We start from the raw sequence: 26793 nt of genomic DNA, 5'->3' as shown, positions 1-26793 counted from the left end.
CTTCCCAGTTATTGGAAAGTGGATCCAGACGCGGTTGCGTGCCAGCTCAGACTCGCGATTAAGCTTTCCTTTCGCCGGTTCGCTAGGAGGACGGGAGCTTCCGCGCCTCGAACGTTTCACCTATTACCTGTCCGCTTTGTTCGCTTCCGGTGTTGTAGCGCGCCAGCCAGCGATACCTCGGGCATCGATAACGTTTCGCCTCGTCCTCCTATCGTTTCTACGATCGAGGGACACCGGAGGTGTCTTTCAACGAGAGGCTCGGTTTTATCTGACGCGTCGACACGGAACTCGATCGCGAGAGCTTAGCGCCACTGATTCGGCGCGAAACGCGCTTTAAAAGGCCGAGAACCGGGGGCCTCCACTCGGCTCGCTCGAAATTCCCAGCAATTTCTACAACTTTGCTGCTTAACTCCGCCGGTCTCATTAGGACGTGATTTCTGTTCCAGGTGCCTGGGAGTCTCGGAGGCCCGTGGCGCGGTAAGTGGCACTTTCGCCCTTTTCATTCCAGACAGAGCCGCGGGTGAGTAATCGTTTAAACCCGTGCGCCACGGCCCGTGGCATTAACGTTGGAAAGAAAAAAAAAAAGGAAAAAAAAGGAAGGAGAAAAAAAGGAAAGAGTGTCATTGAGAAGGAAGTACCCCAGTCCACGCCACCCCCACGCGTGCACCCTCCTCTCACGCTGACGTTTATATTGACCCAACACAGAAGCGCGCATTCATGCCCGGCCGCGTGGCTACCGGCCGAATATGAATAACAATCAGAAACTATAACTCCTCCCTCGCGATCTATATAACGCCCGTAATATATGTATACGGTGCCCTTTACGAGCACGGGCATTTTTATGTTAATCAGCCAATCGGGGGACAGGCCGGCGTTCCGGCGATTTTCCCTTCTTTCCGCGCCTCCATTCTCTGTCTCCCTCTCGTTCCCGTTCCCTATTGCGAGCAGAAATCGTCGCACGAATTTGTTCCGCGGCGGCGCGGAAAAAAAAGAGGAACGCGACCAAGATCGTAAAGTAAGGGATCTCTCGCGAGGGTGCACGCGCAGGGTCCAGCCTGGTGGGCCGAGTCCATAGAATGGGACGATTGACCCGGGACATAGTGGATTTTTCCTCCACGGGGGGACACTTTTTTTTAGCGTTAATGCCTCGCAGCAATTCCTATTTGGGGCCTCCTATTTATTGTCTCCTTTTTTCACGGTACTGATGAATTCCAATTCGATAATAGCCGTGGCGAGGTTGGGGTGTTCCTCGTCAAATATTTGCGGTATTATCCCGCGGATTGGCGCGCGAATTCGAATACTCCGCTCGGGAGTGATTTCAGCGTGGAAGAATTACGAAACGAAGCTACCTCGAGGTACCTATTTCACCGGTAGAATTCCCCCCTCGATGCTCGGCCCAGTTTCCGCGAATTCTCGCGGCTCCGCGATGTTCCTTCCATCCCTGCGTCTTACTTGGGCGATTTCGCCCGTTTCAACGGCGAACCGGCTTGAATATCTCTCGAAACGTGGCCAGTCTCTTGTTCGAGTGGGCATTCACGCGGATTTCTTCATCAGAGCCTGGCTGCCGGGCACGCTTGTGCCGTCGTTGGGCGAAATAGAGAAGCGGACGCCGCCGCGCGTTAACCCGCGCTCCGCGCATTGTACAACGATTTGTACGGGATTTCAGTTCTTTTGCTGTGTGGGCGCGTACACGCAACGCCTCGGGATCGCCTCGTCTTGAGAGCGCGTTCTATGCTCTCTCTCTCTCTCTCTCTCTCTCTCTCTCTCTCTCCGTTGAACGGGAGGAAAAGAGCAACCGTGCACAGATACAGAGATAGTTGGAGGAGGATAGGCTGGTAGCAAGAGAATCGCGGGGAGGAAGAAGATAGAAGGAGAAAAAGAGAAGAGAGAAGGAAGATCGTGGCTGGCCGTTTTGTGCGCGCCGCGCAAAAGATGCCTTTGAATCCTTAATTCCCTTTGAAACTCTCATTCTGGGAGCAAAATGGCGAGAACGAACCGTATTCTTCGGTTGAATGACGTATTGAGCGAGTTTTGTATGCCGTTGCGTCCGCGTGTGGCTCATCCAGAGCCTATGCCTGCTTATACGTAATACGTTCTCTCTTTTCTCTTCGTACGTTTCTCGCTACGAAGGAGAGGGCCCGCAGCGTTGCTCTTTTTCTTCGTTCCCGTCTTTTCTCCTGCCCGCTTTTCTCTAACATTCTTTTACCATTCCTTCGTTACTTGCTCGGGTCGCGCGAATTTTTTCTACGCGCGAAATTTTTCTTCGAACTCAGCCATGCGCGAATGCAATTCGGTCCTTTCAATAGCCAACGATCGACTCTACCATAGAATTTTCTGATTACGACGGGGAACGCCATGAGTCGCGGTATCGTCGCGAATGATCGTCGTTCCACCGACCATTACCTGTCCGAATCCAGTAATTACCTTCGTTATGTGTCGGCTGGAATGAAAGGAGGGTCCGCGAGGGTCCGCGGAGGCGGTTTGGGTGAACCGGAGAACCGAGGGATGGGCGTAGGATCCGAAAGTGACGGGAAGGGTGGGTGATCTTGCGGACTTAATCGGGCATTGGTGCTTTCCTTCGCGAACAATTGACGTCTGACTTTGACGTGCCCCCTGACACTTTCTCCGACTTCTCTTTCTTCCTCTCCTTCTTTGTTCGATGAGAAATCGCCGGGACGCGAAGTCGTGCATTCAATCGATGGTCCATCGCCTACCCAAGGATTCTGTGACTCTTTCGCGAAACATCGTTCCTCGCGAACTTCCAACTTCTTTCTTTTCCTATAGAATCGGAGAGTGAAACGTAATTTTGCGTAGCGGCAAAGATTCTTCTCTTCTACGATGTTCGTCTTTTGATTCGAGCTCTCTCGGTTCCAAAAAGAAAACAAAAAAAAAAAAATAAATAAAAAGAGAGTCGAAGTTTTCGAGAAATGCTTCGCGTACTTTCTGTCGAGACAAAAGTGGTTCTCGCAGGTTTAAGGTTTTCGCGACACAGGATGAGATCGTATCGTTTTTCTTCGTTTCCAACAATGCGCCGCAATTGCGAGCGAAACTTGTTTCACGAAACCTCGCACGATTTCCAAAGTCGGAATTAACGAGGTCGTCGATTCTACCGAGACTGTCGAACCGGCAAGAGACTGTCTGGTTCGGCTGTTCCGGCCAAGAATTCCACATTATCGGCCGGGTTTCTCGCGGATACAATTTCCCAACACAATTTTCTTTTCAGTCGCCCGAGCGAATCTAGCCTGGCCTGGGCGGTGGGTGGCAAATGGCAGTGGGGTAGGTGGGGTGAGAAAGAGAAAGAGTTAGCTTGGATGGAGGGGGAGGAGAGCAGCGCAGCCCATATTCGTGCATTGTGGCACGTTCCATCGCGTTCTCAACTGAACTGAACTCGACTCAACAGTGGAGGACACAATGGGCGGTATGAATAAGTATAACAGACAGACACCGGTACAGACAGACACAGGTAGCTCAGGCCGCAGTATGTGAATGAGGAACCCATTTGATAACACGCCTCCACAGCCACCCAGGTCCATTGTGTCGCTTCCTATTCAGCTGCTCTATGCCCTCTTCTCCTCCTATCCCCTCTTCGCCTCCTTCTACACCCCCACTGCTTCTGCTGTTCCTGCTCTTTCTCACCCCTTCGTCCGCTATCTTCCCCCTCTCCCCTCGTTCGTTCCGATATCGCCACGGAAATCTTATCCTATCGGGCCTGAACCTCTGCGCACGCGAAAAATCATGGGGGTATCCGTTCCCGTTCCGAGCTTCCGGTACCTGCTCACGATCGCTCTCAATATCATTCCGATACTTTGTTATTAGCGTCTTTATCTCGTTTTACTCGTTGGTTACTCGAGGAAAAGTTTGAAAATTATAGCCTGACACAGGTTGGACATGGTATCGAACGTAGGGATGAAAAGGAAGACGCGAACGGTCGTTGGAGCAGTTCCTCGTGATGTCCATCGTTGTCTCCGAGGAGTGCAGCGCGGTAGGGTTTGTATGGCGAACGTAATTTTTATCCGTCCCAGCTAGCAGCTCGAGTTATTACTTTGGCCGATGACGAAAGAGGTTTACGATCTTCTTATAGGAAGTTTGGCTCGGATAAATATTCGAAGGGGTTGTGTCAGTGCTGCGTAAGAATTTCGCGTCATTTTTACACCACGAGATTTATAATCACACCGAACTTACCTTTGAACGTCGATCTGTTTGAGTCGTTACCGGATGATTCGATTTACGTTCTCCGGATGTGGGTCGTCTTGGACTCGGACGTCCAAGCTTCGACGACTGGTAGCAAACGTTGCGCAAGCATCGGGAAGCATTTCACGCGGACCATCGATAAAACTAGAGTGTACCGTTGGCCTGGTTACCCATATACAACGCTCGTCGCTAAACGCGAGTCGAGGCGACGCTGTCTCGCGGTATCCGCGGATTCGGGACCGTTCCGGCCGTTTGGCGGGGGATCCGGAATGCGTCGCGTCCCGCGAAGCAACCGACGCGAGTCCAGCCGAGACGAATATTTATCCAAATTGCAATATTCACGCGAAGTGGAGAGACATTTCGGTAGGGTGAAAGCGAGTTTCCCAGGCGCGTCCGCGCGCCGCCGGTTCGAATCGATTTTCTAGTCAATGCTGGAGCGGACCGGCAACAATGCTCCGATTTTCGGGATCTCGCTAGCATAAATAGCAAATAGCGAAGGTCCTGTAGGTGTGTGGCACCCGTGGACCAGCGAACGAACTATCCCAGCGTGTGCTGCTCTCTCTCTCTCTCTCTCTCTCGCTCTCTCTTTCTCTCTCTTTCTCTGCCTCCCTCTCGTTCGGTCCGCGGCTCGTACGTGTACGTTGTACACCGAGTACCGACAACAATGAGGCAGAGACAAAGGCCAGGTACAATGCTGATGTTGAACTCGACTGATTTCGACGATTTTTGGCCTTTGCATGTGCATCGCGCGTTACTCGACAATGATTCCCGCATACGTAATCATCGCTATGGGCAGGGAAGGCTGGTACACTCGCGAGGCAGTGGCTCTCACACGCGCCCTCTTTTTCCCTCCCAATTCAAGCTCTACCGGCCTTGGTTCCAGCCTGGTCCCGTTTCCCGACCGTCCATCCGGGGGCTTTTCAATGCTCCCTTTCTCTCTCTCTTTCTCTCTCTCTCTCTCTCACTCTCTCCCGCTCGCGCCTCTAACGCACAATGACGCCGCGCCATCGCGATTCCGCGAGCCGTTTATCGGTTTAAATACCAGCACAGGCCGGATAATAATAATTGTAAGCGATAGTCGATTTATGCCCGCAATAAGCCGTGTTTCTAGCGGCTCGCTACAATGTATCTAATCAATGGCAGTTAATGCCAAAGCGGCGTGGCTATTTAAATGTGAAACTGATAATTACGCGGGGCATCGCTGCTTAATATTCTACGATCGCGCCGCCGTTTCCTGGATCATCGGTTCCATTGGCACGGTCGCTTTAATAAATCGAACCTTTAAAATCGATCGAATCGACGCTCAGTAGAGTCGTCTCGTCCGAAGGCACGATCGATTTACCATCGATCGACGAGATTAACGTACAGGCCGTGCTGTAACACCTCGCTCGTCGCCAGCCGGTTAACGAACCGCTGCTCTAAAGTTGGTAACGGCCACGCGAACCCATTCGACAGATTCGAACCCCGCGGTGACGACGCCTGGTCCCCAGATCGAGCGGCTTAGCTCGGCTCTTTCGCGAGGGTTTTTCGAGAATCGCGAGCGAAAGGGGGGCCGATCGATTGAGCACCCCTGACCGCACCTGAATAGATACATTGTGCCGGGGCAGCCTATTGACGGGCGATTGTTCCCTCAACAATAACAACAATATCTGAATAGTCGCCGTGTACATCTCTGACGCGCGCGCGTTCCACGCACCCACGCACGGGCTCGCGTTCGCACGCGTGCATCCGTGCGTCTCGCGCGCATCCCTTTGGAACGGCGGCCCTCGCGCATCCCTTCGCACGCTCCCGCCGTAACGTCTCTTTTACACGTTCGCACGTACGCCACGCGTCCTACGGATTCGGGTAAACGGTTAACGGCCGCACCACCGTCCCTTTGTGCACCATCTCGCGCCAGATCTTTCGGACCGCGAGCCGAATCCGTTCTGGTTTTGGTATCGCTGATGGGAATCATTATGGGCGGAGAACCGCGACGCTTTTACATTTTTTTTTTTTTGCCTCTACTTTGATAGGAATTATCCGCGTTTCGATGCTCGGTTCCATTTGAATTGCGAAAGGCGACGCGGTCGCGCGGGCGAGATTCATTGATCGTTCGAAGATGATGAATGAAAATCGTATGCTCGACAGGAATTAGTTAAATAATCGAACGTAACGCTGGGCTGTTGTAAAATATTGTTTATTACCCGCTTATAAACAATGGTCAGTAAAGACTCTAGCGAAATGGCTTCGGCATGATTACAATACTCTGCGCGCGGGCATTACATTTATCGCGAAAATGTATAAGCCAATTATAATTATAACGCACTGGTCGATTGTTCGTAATATTATAATAGCTAGCTATATCGTGCCGCGCGGAATGGCATACTTAATGGAATGTCTGTTAATAATTTCATTTGTGAAAAGAATGAAACTTGAAATTACTAACGTAACGTCGATTAAGATATATGCGTATCGTCACACATATCGTCATCGACAGCGGAGAACGCTCTTGATGTTGCGACAACGATACAGCTTTGAAACGAAGGGGAAACGCACGGGCATCGTCGAGGGATTCGGTCGTCTTTAAATACCTTTTGTTCTCTTTGAACACGCTTCCCGTTTGTTTGAAATTCTTCTCGCTGCGACGCGTGTACAGGTGTGAATTGCTCCTACACGGTTTCTAAAATAAAAAAAAAATAATGTATGCGTGTGCATCATTCGATTCTCGTTGAATCGCTCGACGATGGCGTCTACTCTAAAATCGTTCAGCAGTAGAACGTATTCTAAACGAGCCATTGACTGCGTATGCACAGGTTGCATAGCAAAGTGATCCGCCTCATTCTCCCTGTTCTTTTTTTTTTTTTTTGACACGCATATATGTATAAATATATTAAAAAAAAATATAAGAAATATATGACCATCGCAGCCCGTAACCGGCTATCAAATAATCGGCGATGATGTAATTGTCAGATACACGGCGATGTAACGTCAATTTAGGAATGAAAATTGGCAGAATTGTCTGGTACGATTAACGTCGAACAAAAGCAAGCGCATTATGAGGGAACAAAAAAAAAATGATGAAAAAAAGTTTTCAACAAACTCTCGCCCGCTATATTTGACAATCAATCATCCAGTCAGCGCGATACCGGTGCACAGAAAAAAAAAGAAAAAAAAAACAATGAAGAAAAATTGTACGCAAAAATTCGTGTCGCTCTTGGAACGCGTGGATACACACATTGTTTCTCTGTTTGTTAAATTATTTATTAGTACGGAGTGGGATTTTCGCGCCCTCGGTACCAAACACGCGATCGTTAAACGCTTCCTCGAGAAACGTGTACTTTGCCACCAGTTCTCGCTGATTCTTCCTAGTCTTGCTCCCCGTGGACTCGTCCCGAGCCGGCTGCCGCTTGTCTATCAATTTTATCACAGTTTGCAGTCCGCGACGTCGTCCTCTCTCGTCGGCGGTTACACCATCGACGACAGATTAGAACAGGTACGGCGATGGTTCGCAGAAGCTGCAGTCTTTGCACACTCTCTGGATGAAAAACAGAAAGGATGGTTCGTTTAGAAAAATGCCACGAGTACCAATAGATTTCGCGCCTTCTACGATCAAACATTGTCAGCCGTCGATTCGTGTTTGAAGGGAGCTCGTTCCGAGTTTGTTTTGTCCTCGATTATTTCCGACGCGTACAAAATGGCCTAGTACCTAATACGAAGGGAGAGAACCGTCCGGATCTGTCCAGCTGACGGAAATTCATTTGGTTCTTTTCCCAGTGTTTCGTTCGATCGTTCGATCCCTGCCAGAAGAAATTCGCGATGCAGAACTATTTAACGGCGCGTTACCGCCAGGTTCACAACAAAATCAAAGACGTGCGAATGTCGAATCTGAGGGCTAAATTTCCGAAAGTAAGCGAGCAGAAATCAAAGTTGAAATCGTGCGTAAACGAGTTGATCGATTGAACTTCATCAATTATTCGTTGATTCTCAGAATATCAGGGAGATGAAAGCATTGTCGTTACTGGATCATTTGTCATCGCCACCTCTGCTGGACAAGGTCACCCTCGTTAGCAGAAAAATTGCACAATTCCCGTACGGTCGTTACTGGCGTAAGTCTTGGCCCTTCAGGTATTGGACCGTCGGTCTGGTCGTCTGTTTGCCCGTATTTTATCAATTTCAAACGATGACGAGCGCACGAACGAGCCCAGAGAAGTTGGACGGTCTCAGACCGAGCGTGGAAACGCGGACAGAAAGCGGGGGAGGTACGAAGGAAGGAAACATTCCACGTGGTAGCGACTGATTCGAACTGAAACACTCCCGAAGACGTTTCCTTTGACGCGTTTCTTGAAGGTGGGAGAAGGTTAGACGAGGGATTACGCGTAATTAAAGCGGAACACTGCTGGAGGCGACTCTAAATTACTTAGAATAATTTTACGTACCGTGATAGCGTGGTAGTCGTATCAATAGGAATAGGGAAAGCTTTCGAAACGAATAACGAATCGGTTCAATTACCGATGGTTACGAAAATAATTGTCTATCGTGCGATGTAATCGAACCTAGTGTAGATTTTGGTGTAACACGTCCGTCAAATTGTTGTTGGTATTAAATGTGACATGATCGAAAATAGTTTCGTCCTCTTTTTTTTTCGTATCGAATCTGGAGGTAAACAGACACTTACCATTGGATAATCCTCCGTTAAACCGTACTCTCCTAAGCGATAATACACCGACCTGTTCTCCATGAAACTTTTGAAATCGTAACGGGGCATCATTGGAATTCTCATCTGCCAGAACGGTTCCCGGATGTTGGCCCCCAAATTTAAAATGTCCCGCTGTCTGTAATAGATTCGCAGCGGTGGCTGAAAGCAGAATAAAAGTCGAGCATTATTTCAAACACTCGCCGTCATCGAATCGCGTACCTCTGGCTGTTTTTTGACCATTTCTTCGGCGGGTGTGTCCGGTCTGGAAGATGCTGGTGTTTGTTCCGGCGTTAATGACTCCACAGAAGGTACGAAGCTGCTGACTCCACTCGACTCGCTTCCTGTACTCGGTGAAATCGGCCCGTAACCAGCCAGAGTTCTCAAACCTTGCTCGTACAGAAGTCTGGCACCCAACGAGTTAAAATGCTCCGGTTCCAGGCCAGACAGTGGCAGGGCTATCGTTAATGCCATTCTACGTTTTCTTCTTCGCACTATATATATAGTTCTACGAGTCCTTATCGCGTACAAGCATGAATGTTTCGGTTGCTATCAAAGTATATCAATTTTCCCGACGATTTCTTTTCAGTTATGATAACCGTTCGATTGTTCGAGACACTTGCGACGTCAACCGACAACTAATCGAAAGTTTGCTGGGCTCCCTTCTTCTTGATATAACGTACCGTCCTTCTATCGATGCGTGCGTGTGCTCTTCGCGATACGTGGATAGATTTGAACGATGTAAACATGACCTTTCTCAGTTTAGATTCGAAGTAGGAACGTATATTTTTGATTATAGGTACTGACGAGGTAAATATTTGCATCTTTTGGTTACTAATCGAGCTTAATTAACGCGTAGAGTGTATTAAAGGTTCGATTGAATTTGCACAGGATATCTCTTAATGTTCATCTGTAATTCAAGTGCGAACAAAACGATATCATTCCTTCGTGTTAACGAAAAGTTGATTTTTAACATTAACATCCCTCATTGAGGGGATGTAACGATAAGGATGTGCCCGTATTTTATCGATGAAGACATGATCCATCGTCGGTAACAGTTTACAGCGTCAGCTTTTACCGACGCAGCTCATTTCCAGTTTGTACCAAGAAAGGTACCGCAGAGGGATGTTTCTTTATCGACAGCAGGAGATTTATTTGGGAATTCAAGCTTGTAGTATTTTTTTATTATTAGACTTTACTAAAATAATTTACTACGGGATAGGCTCTAGAGTTCCTTGATATACATTTAGAGATTTTATGACTTTCTTTCTCAACTTTGCCGCTGCTTCTCTCAAATGACGGTAACATGCATGTTACTTTATCGACCCTCTAAGTTTATGTTGCGCCAATGGCTACTAGGGGGACATTAGGATGAAGTGGATTTAAGCGATATTGTTTTTCGCGGTTTTTTAACAAAATATAAGCTATATGGAGTGTTTTTTCGATAGAATATACATTTATTAGCGCGAGAAATCACCTGGATTATTTTTACAATATTATAATAAGTGATTAATAAGAAAAAATCGTCGAACTATGGGTTTCTCGCTAGTACTCGCGAGCCCTTGCAGTTACTATATAAGGACGGTTCGTACGAACTACTCCCGTGGTCTGGTGCTACTCAGGAAATGAAGACTCCAGGATGGATAGGAAAAGAAAAACAACCAAGGTTCTCGTAGGGGCTTCTGCGAATCCAACCAAACATCGATCAACTTCGTCGCTCTTCTCCTCCTCCTTCATCCACTCTTTCACACGAAGAGGGAAGTGAGGAGAATAAAAAAACACCAAGGAAAAATTCTCCAAATCTTCGCAGATTCTGGAAAATTGTTGCAGCAGTCCAAATCTTCAAATCATCAAAGAGAGAGAGAGAGAGAAAAAAGAGAGAGAGAAAGATGGTTGACCAAGTGAATTTACCTGACGGGAGCAGGATGTGAAAACTGAGAAGGTTAGTTCCCTGCCCCTAAGGTGAACAAAACTTGTCATCATCGAATCGAAATCAACAACACCCCAGCGCGCAACAATCCCCAGCTTTCCCTTAAAATCCTCATGATGACCCCTTTCCATCTCACCCTTAAAAACAAATCTCCATTAACGATGAATAACTCGACTGTAGTAGTAATCACAATTGACCACATTTTTTGACTCGGTGCACAATTTATTTTTTTCGCCGCGATACACAAATCTGACGCACGCGGTGCATTTACTGCACCGAGGTTGCACTTTTCTGCTGTACCGACAACCTACGACGCGTGGCTGTTTCTCGGATGCACCGTTAGAGCATCGGTATAGGGGTGCATTCGCTACCCCTATTTCGGGTATGGACATTGTCGAATTTTATCATAAATTCTCGATTGCAAGATCGTTGGATAAAAAAAGTTGGACAGACTACACGCGCGCAATGGTAGATTAGATACAAATATATTCTTTATTACAAATACATATTGGGTAACTTAAATGGCCATTCAAACATAGTCATTGCTGCGTATTCTACGAAACCTATCCATTGATCGTTCAAACACAATTTGAACGTCTAGATTTCACGCTCGTACGGCGCGCAACTACTTTCGGTTCGCACATAATGGCGGGCTTTCTTGCGAACCGGCCTGACCGCGTATAACGGGTGACCGATTCACGCGCGCAACTACGACGACCCATCCGGTGGCCCTAGCAACGCACATGCGCCCTCCTTGGACTCTCGTCTCTCCAGTTTCTCTCTCCGGATGGTTGGGGATTGGCCCGGAGTAACACCCCCTCATAATGGGTTCACCCGTCCGCGCTGAGCGCGGGAGAGCTCGCGGGAAAGAGACGGGAAGAGGGTCGAAGGGTGTCGGAAGGAGAGGAACCGTAGGAGGAAGCGAGAGGATGAAAGACAGGGTGAGACGAGAGGGAAGAGGGCAACGGAAGCCATATTGATTTCCCTATGTTTCCCCGTATTGTTACTATAGCGCCCGGTGAGGGCGCGAGGAGAAGGCAGGTACCACCCTCGTCAACCATCCCGCGCAGCCAGCCACCCTGTATTCTGTTCTTCCAACCGACGGTCGTCCGATGAGAGAGACTATGCCGGTGGACGTGGATTCCCTTCCGGTCTTTCGTTTCTTTCCCCCCTCTTGTCCTTTTTTTTCCTGCACGCGGCCTTCTGTCTCGCGCACCAGCTTTCCTACGTTAGTCTTCCCTTTATTTCGCTATCGGTTGTTGCCGTTGTCACCTCGATTCGCGACGTGGCGATTTTCAGACCGCGAATCCAGCGGACGTCGAGTTCCATCGGAGCTTGTTTTTTTTTTCCCGAGCTACTCGAAAAGGCGACGAACGTGACTCACGTCGATCCGAGGAGCTCCACGAACGTCCCTCGGTGTCGCGATACGCTCATCAACGATCCGTCCGGTCCACTCGGGTCACGCAACGCCGGTTCACCACGTTGCGTGGCTTAATATTTCTCTTAATGCCGAAACACCCCGAACGCTCTTCCACCGTGAGAGGTGCGCGGGGGGCACACCTGGGTGGTCCATGCACGATATCAGCTGCGAAACTTCCCAGACGTCCCGTTCCTCCGCGTCGCGTCCTTTGCTCTCCTCCGGGAAACGGCCACGGGGGTAAACGGAGGGGGGCAAAAAGGGAAGGACAGACGGAGAGGCGGTAGGTCCGAGGGCGAGGTAGAGGGACGAGGATAGTGAACCGTGTGGTTGTTACCTAGTGATGCATGGCTCGGTAATAGCTACAATACAACCAGCTTACAAGAGGGGTTCCGTTTCCATTCCGCTCGGCGACTTGAGATTTATTGCTCCCCGGTGGATTGCGGATTCCCAGATTCTCCGGTTTGCCCCTTATAAATGACTCCTATTAATTGACCGTAATGCAAGACGGGAAAACATTGGGACGGTGGAAATAAAATGGCGGCTCGTCGTGAGAAAGGGTTACGCTGGAGCCGGGACCATTTTGGGGACACGGTTCGTCGCATCGAAAAGCGCGCGCGTGGTCGGTTCGCTTTGCGAAACGATCGCGGACGAACGTCGCAGCGTCGACGCACGGGGTAGGACGCGTACGTTCCACGTTCGTTTTCAACGCGACGTGCTGCGATCGCGTCCGTGCCGCGTCCGGCTTTTAAAGTGCCAATCAGGGGGGATGAAAAAGGAGGCGAGACGGGACGAGAGCCGTTCGACGTCTACGAACCTCGTGCTGCGGCCACGTGTCCGGTGCGCGTGAAGAATGAAACCAGACACACCCACCGTGCACGCGAGCGTGGACCCCCGCGACCGTGCGCAGGACCCCATAAACGCGATCCGGCCGGCATTAAAAGCGTGCTAATGCACTTAATAGCGAGTTGCCGTGCGTGCACGAGCCGTTGCGTGAGAGAGAACACGCGTGGGCGGGGTGGTTGTCAAAACACACGTGGAAATCGCACGACGAACCGACCGAGATTTCGTTCCACGCGTACGTATCCTTCGATCAATTTTCGTTTCCTCGCGATCTCTCGAATACTTTGGACGGGGGTGAGGATGAATAATCAGAGGCGAGCGAGAACTCGCGAACAGAAACGTATGTAGCGTCTCGCGTTCGCATGGAGGGATCGTTGTCGTCGGCGGCCAGCCGCAAGGTGTTCCGACTCGTGAAATTTATGTAAAATCATGCGCTGCCCCCGGCGATGGCGCTGGCCATATGTGGACCCGGCGTGGCCGCGTAATAACGTAAGATTGAAGGTCGCCGGTAACAGGCCATTCGGCGCATCCTCATAACATGTAAAACACCGGGATTACGGGATAATAACGCGCGGCGGGCGTTTGTGTTTGCAAAGTTTACTCGATGCCCACGGTATTTGGCCACCTATGCGGACATTAGATCGAACGGGGTAGGGTGGCGAGAGGGCGAGGAGAGTTGCCCGCGTATGTAGGTTGCCGAGATAGTCAGGCGATAATGAAACGCAATGGCGGATCGTAGAGGGTGTCGGAGTGACCGCGTAATTCCGTACCTCCGCGCCGCGGTGGACATTGGGGATTCTCTGCGACGGTACAGCCCCCCCTGTGGCTTTAATATCGCTTTATTAACCCACTTTGCCCGTGGGACGGGCTTTCTCTCGGTGATCCTCGCGACGGAACCCGATCGTAATCCATTTCGGTGGTACGGAAAAAACAGGCTTTGTCATCGCGATCTACGGGCACTTAACTTGATTCTCTTTTACGAGACCAGCCGGTATCCGCCGACTCGATAATTGCCTGGTAGATGGTCCCGAGAAATTTCCTCCCCGTGTCCTCCTGTTCGAACCCGCGAGGACGTTCGGTGGAAACGATTCCAGCTGGCGACCCGTCGTTCGTTTGATCTCCGCTGCGCTCGAGCTGCGCAGCGCGTGCTGCCCGGTCACAGGAACCGGCTCGTTAATTCTCGATACGTCTGGCCGCGATTGATATTAATTTTTGCGTCTTGTCGAGCCGGCGAGGGCCGAGTCTTCTCGAGCCGGGTTCGTTGCCCGCTCGCCGGGTCCTCTTTGTGGCCGTGGCGCGCATTGTACCGGACACCCCGTAGACGCGGTGAAGATGTCGCAAATTGGATCGTGTATACAGCCGTCGTAGCGCAATATATCGCCGGGAGATCCGGCAATCCCACGAAACAAGGCTCTTGAATATCCGCACGCCTGACTTACGCGGGAGCCGGCTTAACGGACCAAGCCGGGTTCGTTTGCACAAACGAAGCCACCAGATGTCGATCTGAATATTTCACCCTGCCTGTGTTACCTCCTTGATAAATATCGACGTTTTTTTCCCTTTCTTTTCTCTTTCCTCTTTTCCCGAGGAACGCGGCGTTGGATCGAGTTCGTCGTTGTCTCGGGGAGACAGAACATACGTACCCGGTATACGCGTGTACGATGTCGCGCGTTCTCGACGAACGGAATTTTTCCCAGCAGGGTCCAAGGATCTTCGTTTTTCCGCGGTTTTCGCTTGTTCGACGTTTTCCACGGGAGACACCCTGGGTACAGTCCAAATGATTCAGGATCAGCCAGCAGCGGCGAGGCTAGCGTAGGAGAAAAAAAAATGTAAATCTGGCGCAACCCCGGGAAAAGGCACCCTTTTAATCCACCAGGGAGGAAGAGAGAGACTCCCCAGCCGATAGGCGGGGGATTATCACGGGGTATCATATGGAGCCTCTCGAAAGTGAACGAGAAAAAGCGTAGGAACGACGCGAAAGCGGGGAAAAAGAGGGAGAGGGAAAGTGAGAGAGGGAGAAAGAGAGGGAGAGAGGTAGTGAACTCGGAGAGAGAACCCCATGGTTACCGGCGGCCAGAAGTGGGGCTCCCGTGGCGAGAAGCACCGTCAAATCCACCGCAAATGCTCTCGAGTACTTCTTCTTGGTCGGACGTGAGCGCAAGGGCGACCACGAGAGAGCACGTGGTACTTGAACCAGTTGGGGACCACCGAGTGGCTGCCCGAATGTTGCTTGCTTGCGCGTACACGATCGGTCAGAGTAACGAGGGAAGGAAGAAAAAAAAAAAAAGGAAAAATAAATAAAAAGGCAAGTGTCACGGCGGAGCGAGAAATATATTACGTAGGTCGTAGTTGTTTTTTTTTTTTTCTCCTGCCACTTACTCCTCGAGCTCGTTTACGACATTTCACGCGCGAATACCACGCGACTAGACTCGTAAAATCGCTGGAAAAAAGCAGGATTCACCGATGAATAGCGAGGCGGGTGGGAGAGATCTGGATGTCTCTGGCGGATGTAGGCGCAGACTTGTAACTTTGACCGTGAATTTTCGAACGAGCACGCCGATCTCCGTTTCCATGGCTGGTAATCATCGCGAAATAGAATCGATAAAGGGACACGAGTCGGGTTTCCAGCTGGAACGCTTCGAGATGGAAAAAAGAATGGGCAGGCGGTCGGTCGCGAAGGTGGCTGCGTCGTTCTTCCTCCCTCTGGCCGCGGTAGCCCGGATGCATCTAAGAGAGCGTGCATACGCGAATAAACAATCAAACACGGCCGTGCGGAGACGTACATAGGTGCAGACCATATATACGCATGTATACGTACATCGGCGCGTATCGTTCCGACAGAGTCCGCGAGACTCGGCGAGGGTGAGTCGGGGGTTGGAGCCGGTTTGTAACAAAATCAATAGAGGGGTGGCGCGCGAGAGGACACGCGGCGCAGGGGTGGTTGGGTGGGTGGAGTGGCGGAGGGAGAGAAGCCCGTACGATAGACCCGTTGCGGGGGTGGTTTCCGTGGCGCAGGCGCGTTAACGTAGACGGCGAAGGGGACAGGGGGTAGGGAAGACAAAACCACCCCGCCGGCTACTCCCACCCTCTAGATAAGGCGACGGACTGCGATGGAGTGCCTCCTCCTCTTTTCTCCTCCTCTGCCTACGGGCTACTCCACCTCCTACCCGTGTGCCCGATGCTCAGGGGTTGTTTGCCTCACGGAGTGGTAGGTGCTGCCGCCGGCGTTCCCGCCGGACAACCCGCGAACCGGCCGACTCGGTACGCGTATCCCGGGCATTTTATTTCCGCGAGGACTCGAGGATGTGCCGTCGATGTGGAATCCGGCGAGGGTAATTCGATTCCCGCGGAGAGTCGCGGTGAACTCGGTTTAAGAGACGCCCGGGGATTCTGCAGAGTTTGATTCGATGTTCCTACGCGGCTAGGAAGGGTACTCGAACGTTCCACGGTGTGATTATTTCGATCGTGCGTTCCGATGCGTTTCGCGGTGAATTTTCAAGGAAAAGGGGAAACGCTTCTTTCACGATTTTTTCCTTAAAGTAAGAAGGGGTCTATGTTCTTTGATTCGGGAGGCATTCACATTTATCGTAGTTCTCTTTAGGAAGACAATAGCGGGTAGTATATTCGGCGTCGTTGCGTCTCGCGGTAAATGCCGTTACGAGGTCTTAATAAAGTGCCATTCTTCCGCCACTCGGTCTATCTCTCACCCTTCGAGTCGGATTCGCTGGCGCATATTGTCACGCGCTCATAAGCGCGCGGCCCTCGCACGCATTATTTCACGCAGGGGACGCCGAAAACATATTTACCGTCGTAACGCGGGGACAAATGCCTTGATTTGTGCCGAAAATCGGCCAAGCCCGAAATCAAGGGTCACGATAAAAGCATTAGTCGCGCGGCTAAGTGTTTTCCCAACTTGTTCCGACGTTCTCTCCCCCTTTTTGTGCTCCCCTTTCTCTCTCCGCTTTCCTCCCTGTCGTGTCGTTACATAAACGTTACATCTCTGGTATCGACAGTCGGACCGGTTCTTTTCTTTTTTTTTTTTTTTTTCTCGTCAAGATCCCGCGATCCGAAGCCGTCGTCCTCAAATTCGACGTTCCACGCGAAATTTCACCGGCTACCCTTTCGACGAACGAACCGGTCGACCGCGTCGGTCATCGAATCAGAACGGAATAAGGTCGACGACATTAAAGGGACACTGGTGAACTGGCCTCGAAATGTCTCGTTCCCTCGAGAGTCGACGAGGAAAGGTCGTTCAGCGCGGTGATGTCCGTTTAATTGGCTTCGCTGGCATTGTCCTCCAAAAAACGGGGGGGGGGGGGGGGGGGGAAATCCCCGCGTCGAGTAATTGAAACGGTGTTCCCTGAAAGTTTCGCGTTTCTTTCTCGGTTCTCCTGTGTTTCAATTAAACCACTTTGGAAACAGGAGTACAGGGGATGATTAAAAGTCCGTCGAAAAGTAGCCGGGGAAGCGACGACGCGGAGCACGATGAAAACAATCGCGCGATAATACGAATAGGGGTGGCGAATAGAAATAGATAAAAGTAAGTGAAAGAGAAAGGGGGCAGGAGATAAAAGTCGGCAGAGACAGCGAAAGCCGCGGGGAGACAGAGATAGGGACCTCGTCTGACAAAGGACGACAGAATCTCTTTGTTCTCGCGGCTCAACGGCTTCGCTCCGTGGCCGCGATGTTTTGTCAAGGTCACTCCCATTCACCCCCTTTGCCTGCTGCCCGCCTTCATCCCAGTTTTCAACTAGACTTCGACGACACACGCGTGCTCCGTCTATTTTCCCCGCGTTTCCGATTCCTTCCGATGTCAAATCGACCGTGTTCGATCGTTGCCATCGAACACCGTCTTCTCCAAGAACTATCTCGAAGAATTAAACCTAGGAAGGGGTCGTCGACTGAACCAAGATCGAAGCGATGAATCCTCTCGAAGGGTTGAAACTAACGCTGGACGCGCTACAGAGTTGTCTCGTCGTTACAGTTAGCGGGAAATCTCTTTGGAAAAGCATTGTGCAACGTTGACGCGAGTCTCGAGGGGTGTCGGTCCCGAGGAATAACCAAAGGATGAAGTCGACTGGCTGGTTAGAAAAGCGCGACCGAGTCCATCGTACTTATCCCGGTGGTGAGCTCGTTTTTGGGATTGTCGTTTCTGAATGGTGACTTTAGCCTTCGCGTATGAATGGTATTTCCAGATATATATACCGGAGACCCCTGCACCCTCTCGCCTCGTCCCGCTTCCTCCCTCTCCGTCGCTCTTTCACCGGTTTAGCTTCTCTCCGCGCGGTGGACCAACGGTCCATTGTCGGCTCGGACTCAATGGATGATGCTTGAACCAGCGGGGGTGGGGGGAAGGATTGTCGTCGTAGAACTGTCCCTCCACCGTGGCGGTCAGCTCAAAAGGAAATGAGGTGCCCCACGACAGGACCTATCCCAACGAGAAAGAAGCCACTGGGCTACGTCGAGGGAAAGAAAACCACCCCCCTCGCCGCGAATGACGGACATTTCCTCCGGATCGGTCTCCGGTGACACGCTTCGACCAACCTCTTTTGCCTTCCTCGGAACGTTCGTTTTTCGTGTCAGATACGCGCGATCTCCACCATCAACTTGGCTGCCATTTTCTGCAATATTTCTGGTTCAACTTTTGCCATTTCTGTGCTCGATTTTCCAACGCGTGGAAACGTGTGCAGATAAAATACATTTGGTTTTCTCAATTTACGACCATAGTTTAAGTGGTTTTGTCACGGTAAAGACCGAGCAAGAGGTATATAGGCAGGGATTCGAAGGGACAGATAAATTAAACGCGTCCCGATCCAACCTTTTATTTCGATGGTCGCGTGGCTGCACAAAGGCGTAGGGGAGGTGCGGTAGCGAAAGAATAATAACAGGATCCGACTTTGAGACGAGCTCCCGATTCTCCAGGTGCTAGGAAACACGCGCAGGACCTTCCACGACTTCTCGCTACGGCGACGCCGCAACAGAGAGAAGGCTCCTTTCTAAGGATCACACCTTGGCCATTCAATTTTCACGCCACCTACGATTTAAGTGACTCGGGGATGCGCCCAGGTGCGACTTTGTGCGCGATCGGTTTTACCGGGGTTTGACACTTCTCAGGGTTTAAAAATAACATTTCGCTCGCTTTGCGATTTAGAGAAACTTGTACGTTTGTTTGTGTACGTGTACCCATAGGACAGTCCAAAGACGGTTTCACGCTGTTCGAATCTCCTCGAAATCAAAATGTACTTTTTTGTATTTCTTTTTCTTCCGTAGTTTTTTATGCTCTTTAATATATGATACTATCGTCACTTAATTAAAAATGAACTTTCTTTTTACTTTAGTCGGACGAAACGAAAAGTGGATGAAAATCGTATTAGAAGTGTTCAGGTTTGCAGGCCCCCCTGCTGTAGGTATGAATGAGGCATCCGACCGACGAAATGCTCGCATAAATGCTCAGTTACGCGGAAGGTCTTGGAAGACGTAAGGTCTTCCAGGAATTTTCCAATGGCTCCTCTCGCAGCATCCTCGAAACTGCCATCGAAACGTCATTGGTTCCGGTCAATTTCGAAAATTCAAAGGAAACCCGTGTAATTGAAAGGCATTACGCGAGGCGAAACGTTTCGCTTTCATGGTTCGCACCATTTGTCGCGGGAAGTTTATTGGCGGCCCTTCCAGGACCCAGGGTGCACGACGAGAGAATAAAAGAAGCTGGTCGTTGCTTAGAAATCGTGCTCCAACGATGATCCGCGTTCGTCAACGAATATCGCAACTCGACTCTGTAACTCGACTTGTATCTCATCTTCAAATCGGCCTCGACTTTAAGAAAATTGAATCGAGACTAACGGGAGCAGAGGGGAGGAGCGAGTTCGCGTCAAGTTCGCAGATAAAAAGAAGAAGAAGAAACAGCTTTACTTTCTCCCTATCGAGAAGATAACGAGGCGTGGACCCAAAGTGACACCTGAGGTGAGGTCGTGACACGTTACGAGGGTAGCTGTGCCAGACATCCATCACTCCTTTGTACAGTCGTAGAGTGACACCTGGTTCTTAGCCACCCCTCTCACCCGTTCGGTACCGAGTACACCCATCAGCTTCCTTTGAAAGTTCGCTTCGACGGCCATGGTGGCCGGAACCACCCCCGAGAAACACCCCGGAGCAATGACGCGTAGCGGTTTAAAAATAAACGAAAGTGCGCTGGGAGAGTTCGGTGATCGGTAAGCCACCGTAAAGCCGGGATTATTTTTATTGATGACCCGCGAGTTTCGCGCGCGGCAAAAATCGGGAAAAAGGATTTCGGAAATAATAGGATACGGCAAAGTGAACGTGCTTTTGAATTCCATTTGAACGGTGCAGCTGTATTCCGTTGCACTTTTAGCTGCAAGCGATATCCGCTATTATTGATAATAATTGACGCGAAACACTCGTTGACAAATCCGACTTTCTCAATGTGTATCGTGGATACAGGAAGTTACAGATACGGTTGAAAATGCGACTCGTTGTTCAACGAGGCGAACCGAATTCTGCCGCCTCACGAGGACCACAATGATAAATTCCATCGCATCCGTGTTGTCATTAAGGTAATCGATTCCGGACGTTACGCGGCACAAGTTCCTCCGTGTCATCTCTCGGAGCTGCAGATGAACGGTCAACGCTGAATCTCGCGAGATACTTTTTCCGGGGACTCTGCTCTGAAACGAGCCGAAAATGCATTAAAGTCTCGCCTCGATTCTCCGAGAAGACTCGGGCTGAAGTGCATCCACGCCTTGTTTTTGACGGGAATACCTCTCGCGAAATCCCAGAGGACGCATTAGCCGGTCGAGTCGCTTTCAGGAAAAAGGAAACTTGGAGAACCGGACCTTCGATGTGACCCTCCCGTCGAGAGTTTCTCTCATTGATCGCGATGGCTGAGTCCAGGTGTCTGTACGTCCTCGGGAACCTTCATATTTTAACTCGTCAATGGGCTAGGAAGCAGCCAGGTGCAGGTGTCCCACCTCTTCCACGGTGGATTCTGGCTACCGAGCAATAAAGCCGCCGCTGTGCGTCGAATGAAAGAAGGACAGGGTGCGCGGGCGGTGGAGCGAATTTTCCAAGCTGGATCCCTTGTTCGTGCTCCCTGGTACTTTGTCGATTTCCGACCGATTACGGGCACCCACCGTGAAAGGGTTGACACGCGACTGGGATTGATGACGGCTCGATGAAACGAGATTTCTCCCCGATCGTATCGTCTGGTACATTCGTTACGATTTTCGTTGAATTTCAATATCGTTTCGCGATTCGGTTTCCGATCGGTAGGATTTCTTTTTTTCACTCGAACGGTAATCAAGCGGACGCGTTTCCAAGGAACACGGAAAGATGATTCTCTTGATAAACGCGTGGTTCGTACCTGAGCCAGGCTATCGATTAATCGACGATGCACCGACCAGTTTCCAGTCCGCGGGACGACGTCACGGCGGGCAAGGACGGCGCGAGGGAACTCGTCAGTCTCCGCTGACAGAAGGAGGCGGCAGTTCTCATTAATAACCGGTGACTCGGCGTTTATATAAATAAATTGTACGCGGTCGCAGCCACTCACCTGCGATTTGGTCGATCGCTCACTATCCTGACGTGAAAGAAGCCTCGCCGCCTCCTCCACCCACTGGTCCTCCGGCCCCTCCGCCACCGCCACCCCCGCATCGCCCACCTCAGAAATACACCGATCCATCCCGTTGGCCTGTTCGCGTTCAGCCTTCATCCATTTCGTCTCTTTCTCCCTTTCGCCCCCCTCGCAGGCAGCCTCGCCTCCTTGTTGCTCTGTTTCGCCACCGCTACCACCGTCTCTGTTGCTGCCGCGTTGGTTTCTCCTCAATCGGAATTCCAAAAGGCACTAGAGCAAAGCAGCGCGCGCCAGTGCCGGGTCTATGAATGCCTGGCCCCCGATGCTTGGTCATTTATTTCGCCGGCGGTGTACTACCACCCGAAACGGTCGAATGAATACGGCAACCACCACCCCCTCGCTCCCTTGTCTCGACACGGAGTTAGGATCGTTTCGAAAATCGAGGTCGAGGGCCAGCTCGACCAGCAGCCTCCTCCGCTGCCTCTTCGGCAGAGCCTCTCTTCTTCTATCCCTCTCTCTCTCTCTCTCTCTCTCTCTCCCTCTCTCTACTTGCCGCTTCAAGCTGCTTCTAGTTGCTTCTTTACGGCTCCTCGTTGCTCTTTCGACGCACTGTTCGCGGTGAATCTCTCTCTTTCTCTCTCTCTCTCTCTCTTTCGAGCTTTGTGTCGGTGAAAAAAGCCGGGTTGTCGACGACGACGGCGACAACGTTGATCTGCTTCTTTCTCACTCGCTGCCACACTTTTCTTCTCGTTCTCCAGACGGTGTCTTACTCGAGAGACGAGCGGTGCGCGCTGGCTAAAGTGCGGTCCATGGAGAAACGATCTAGGCTGCTTCGAATCATATAGGTAGACGCCGTTTTTTCGCGGAACGATCGCGAAGTAGCTGCGCGGGAGAGTGTTTGCGTGTACGAAGGGGTGAGATCGTGGGCGGAGTATTTCTTCGCGTTTAATCGCGCAATTCCAAAGCTTTATGCGTGGCTGGTATGCGAAAGGGAAAGTTGGCTGGGTTTTCTACAAATCGAAGGGAAGAGGGGAGGATAATAACCGGGTTTAGAATCCGGAATACAAGTCGACGTCTCCGAAGGCTTTGGAAATCAACGGGACGGGGGTTTCGAAAGGCGCGAGAAGAAACATTAAAACTATCTTTCGCGGTGCGATACTTCCTCGTAACGGCGCAATAAAACTTCCTTCTCCTCGCGAACGAAGAAACTTTAGCCTGGGAAGTTCGACTGGCAGGGACACCCTTCCCTCTCCACGTTCTATTCGCGCTTCGACGTTCGATTTTCCTTCGGTGCGCAATAATTATTCATCGATGAAAATACGACGCTTTGTTTTCAGTGATTTTATCGGGAAATACATCGTTGTAACAAACACCTGATGATTCGTTGGTTCGTGGAAAATATGTTGTTCGACATGATCGAAAAAAATGCTGGCAATTAAAAGATTATCGAAATTTGTTACGGCGGAGCAAACAACGCGAAGTCATACGAAATAGAGACAGACTGTTCCACGGTCGATTATCCGTATTTCTGAGGCGCGGATCGCGATTTACTCCGGCTTTTCATCACTTTTCGCCGGAGGTGCACGCATCTATAGAAGTCCCCATTGAATTCGATTCACTCCAGTGGCTCGTGCATTGCGGATACGCGGTAGGGCGGGTCGATCGCACCGTAAAATATTTAACGAGGCAGTTTCGCGAACCGTCTTTGTAAACGTTATGAATATCGCAATAAAATATATATACATGGAGGCGCAGAAAGCCCGGCAGCGTATATAAATGCCCGAAGACTCCGTCTTCTTCACTGAACTCCTTCCTTCCTTCCTTCGCCCGTTAACTCGTTCATTTCGCCTCCACCCTCCCATTCTCGCAGCCGACTGTTTTTATCCCCCTTCCGCCTCGTTTTCGAACTCTCGCGGTAATTCCTGGTTATTCAGGAACCCCGTAAAAGTGCAATTTTACTCCGCTTTACCCCCCTCCCCCCTCCTGTTTCCTCCTCGCTTTCTTCGCTCAACATCGCGAAATTACGTCCTCCGTTTTACTAACGTACGATTTATTGTTTCAGATGAATTGGTTGGATCATAGGCGCCCGAAGGGATGGTCCTCGCTTCAACGGTTGGGTGAGTGACTTTTCGTCGAACCATCCTGAATTTAACGTCGTTTGTCGAAGACTACAGAGAGGCTCGCGGGGGTAGCTCGAGTAAACTTCATCCCCCATAGGAAGACGTTTGGCTTCGAGGACTTCGTTCTTCGCGAGACCTCTGAACACGATTTTTTGCCCTTACCATCCGCCCTCCATCTCCCCCGCAAGGTGGTCCGGTAATTCACGCGAAGGTTAAAAGGAGAGAGACAAGGAGAATACTGAAAAGGGGTGCGGCAGAGATGCGCCGCAGAGGCGTGCACCCAGTAAGATTTAACATGATCCCTCGCGTGTTTTCTCTCTCGTCCTCCTTTCTTTTCATTCGTCACCACCCAATCAGCCTTTTTCCTCGCGCATCCACCGCCTCTCCCCACTTGCCGACTCGTCCTCCAGGCATTTTCAACCGCCGAAAACCCTCGTTTGCCGCGGGAAAGGAGGAAGGAGGACAGTTTCGCGTGGAAGACCAGACAGAAGAGGGAGAGAGAGAGAGAGAGAGAGAGAGAGAGAGAGAGAAAGGGTGAGAGAGGTGAGAGAGGACGATCCCGAGGGTGGAAGAGCATCCCTCTCGGCGGCGTCACCTCGAGGGCCCAATTAGCGCGAGCACGAGTGTCATTCCGCCGCGGTTTCCGCATACTGGCTGCCGTTGACTGGCGTTTTCTGCGGTTTCGTTTCTCCCACGTAGAGGCCGTTATGCATACCGTGCGTGAGCCAGATCTTCGCCCACCCCCGCCTCCAGCCCCGCTCGGTTCACCGGAGCTTCTTTCCTATGGCTGACTGACTGGTCCTCGGTTTTCCTTCTCTCTTTCCATTTCGCCCGTTGGTTACTTTCCCGCTTTTCTTCCTTCCCCACCCTCCGCCTCGCTCACAGTCGGAGCCAGGAGGCCGTCTCGTGCTCTCGCCGAGGAAGAGAGGAGTGCATTATCCAATTTTCTAGCAGATATTTCACGATATAATAATTAGGCATTCAGCTCGATCCTCCCCTTCTTCGCCCTCCCACGGCCATTCGCCTTTCACCAGGGAGGATCGTTGAATTATATTCCCCGGGCGACGGGGACGACGGGGGCTCCAGTGCAAACGGGCAACGAACGAAGGCCAACCCGGTGTACGGGGCACCAATGGAAACATTTTCCATCGTAGAATGCGTTGGATAGCGTAAGGATACCGTCCCTCTCTCTTTCTTCTTCGACCCCTTTCTCAAACTCTCTCTCTCTCTCTCTCTCTCACTCACTCTCCTTCCATCCATGTTTCACCAACCTGTCCCTTTCGTTATTCTTCGACCAGAAGAGACCTCGGTTCCACCAACCACTGTCTCTTCTGCCAGCTCCCCCGCGCAGACCTGCCGCGTCTTCCACCGGTGTGTCCCTCTTCTCCGGTTATTTCCATAACGACACTTTAAGCAACGTTAATTATTGTCGGCGTAATGAGCTCGAGGAAGTCTTCCAAGATGCAGACTCTGCTGCCCTCCCGTTCTCCCCCGACCTTTCACCGTCCGTCTTCTTCTCTCGGCCGCGGCAACACGTCTCTTACTCTTTCACTCTTTCTCCCCTGCCACCACCCCCTTCGCTGCTGCTTGTTCGAGGAGCGTCAAAGCTTCTCCCTTGCTCGCTCTCTTTCTCTCTCTCCTTGTCGCGTTTTTGCTCTTTTTCCTTCTCCCTGGCAATCCTACGGGATATATCTCGCGGATCTGCATCACCGCGTCTTTCCACGGAGTTGATCTCGTTAAGGGACCTCCTTCGTTCTAACACTGACGCCCGGTTGCGCCTTGTTAGTGCGTCTCGGCGAGTTTAGCCCCGCGACGAACTGCTCGCGCCGTCTGTTTTCTCCTTTTTTTTTCCACCTGGGATCCAATCACGTCGCAGGGAGGGAAATGAGTTTTTAGGCTCGCTCGAGGTGTATTCGGTTGATAATCCGTTACATGATCGAATCGAAACATTTTTTTTTTATTAGACCCGATCGTTCCTAAAACACTCGAGGAGGATTGTTTGTTTAACCTGGCGGAAATCGACTCCAGGTTTATTTTCGATGGAATAATCGAACGCAGGGTGCCAGGTACGGTCTAGTTTACTCTTTCTTTCTCCCAGAGAGAAAGCACGCGGATACGGTGTCGTGGGGTGTAGACCAGCAATAAAGAGTGCGAGAGAGTGATCCCTTAAGTCCTTGCGGGAATTATTTCTGCCGGTGACGGCGTTGCGCCTAGGGCGACAATAAAAGCTCCTCTTCGGGGCCGTTTCAGCTGTCAATCAGCCTCTGTCAGCCCTCGTTTCATTGACCGTGGCCTCGGATCGGGGCTCGTTATAATAGCTGTTTTGGGAATCTCGAGCTTTCGCACGCGAGACAGAAATCCGCTCCGGGAAATCCAGCCGGCTAGGCTGCCGCGTCGCCGCCAGTTTCATCGCGGCGAATTAACGCCGGGGCAGAGGAGTCGCCTCCCTCCTTTTGTTCGCAGGCCTCCCCTATCGGCGGATGGAAATAGAGACCCGGCGGTCCTCGTTAAACGGTGACGGGTGGATTTCTGCCTGTTTTGCGAACAGAAGCGACGTCGATTCGTAAGGCGTTAACCATCATCGAGAGGCGGCTGGTGAGAAGGGCGGGCGGAGAGAGAGAAAAAAAAGGAGACGGGAGAAAAGAGAGATTTGAAGTAGGCCGAAAGTGGGAGTTCACAATGACGTCGTTAGGCACGGCAGCGACCGCGACGCAACTCTTTCCCGTTACTTGGTGTACCGAGTGTCATTCAATTGCACATCCCAATTAAATAACAGGCAAAAGGGCGACGTAGCGTCGTGTACCGTCCCGACGCCCCCTAATTGCGAGCCTGGAGGAGGCTGGAGCAGCCACCGGAGAGGGCTACAGCCCTGAGAGGACGAGAGATAAACACCCGCTACGGGGGTGAGTCGTACCGAATCGCTCGGATTATGTCGAACGACGTTTCTTGCCTCTTAATTCGTCCTCTGCTTTTACTTTCAAAAATACGATGTCTGTATACATATATCGTATAGTATACGCTGCAATAAAAGCT

At 51.0% G+C, this 26793-nt stretch overlaps 1 protein-coding gene and 1 long non-coding RNA gene across 3 annotated transcripts in view; one reads left to right on the top strand and one right to left on the bottom strand.

The window, feature by feature from the left end:
- LOC143432642 (uncharacterized) overlaps positions 1–26793 on the top strand; it is a 128570-nt gene that overhangs the window by 18730 nt on the left and 83047 nt on the right. For both annotated transcript variants that reach the window (XR_013103051.1, XR_013103050.1), the window contains exons 2-3: positions 447–477; positions 23703–23757. This is a non-coding gene — a long non-coding RNA (uncharacterized LOC143432642). The remainder of the gene's footprint in view (positions 1–446; positions 478–23702; positions 23758–26793) is intronic.
- LOC143423403 (uncharacterized) lies at positions 6352–9353 on the bottom strand. Its single transcript, XM_076894713.1, has 3 exons — positions 9086–9353; positions 8846–9025; positions 6352–7705 (listed from the first exon to the last, which is right to left on the bottom strand). Exons 1-3 carry the CDS (start codon positions 9335–9337, stop codon positions 7655–7657), a joined length of 483 nt encoding a protein of 160 aa, XP_076750828.1. The 5' UTR covers positions 9338–9353; the 3' UTR covers positions 6352–7654.

Source organism: Xylocopa sonorina, chromosome 1 (genome assembly GCF_050948175.1).
Source record: "Xylocopa sonorina isolate GNS202 chromosome 1, iyXylSono1_principal, whole genome shotgun sequence".
Lineage (NCBI taxonomy): Eukaryota > Metazoa > Arthropoda > Insecta > Hymenoptera > Apidae > Xylocopa > Xylocopa sonorina.
Note: the sequence above shows the minus strand (reverse complement) of the source record. Positions and strands in the feature narration are given on the sequence as shown.

Bases quoted from the DNA above. Each gene is read 5' to 3' on its own strand.
- LOC143423403 (XM_076894713.1), bottom strand. From the start codon at position 9,337: ATGGCATTAACGATAGCCCTGCCACTGTCTGGCCTGGAACCGGAGCAT. The intron at 9,026-9,085 runs GTACGCGATTCG...TTCTGCTTTCAG, and splicing joins TGGTCAAAAAACAGCCAGAG to CCACCGCTGCGAATCTATTA. The intron at 7,706-8,845 runs GTAAGTGTCTGT...TTTTTCATCCAG, and splicing joins TAACGGAGGATTATCCAATG to AGAGTGTGCAAAGACTGCAG.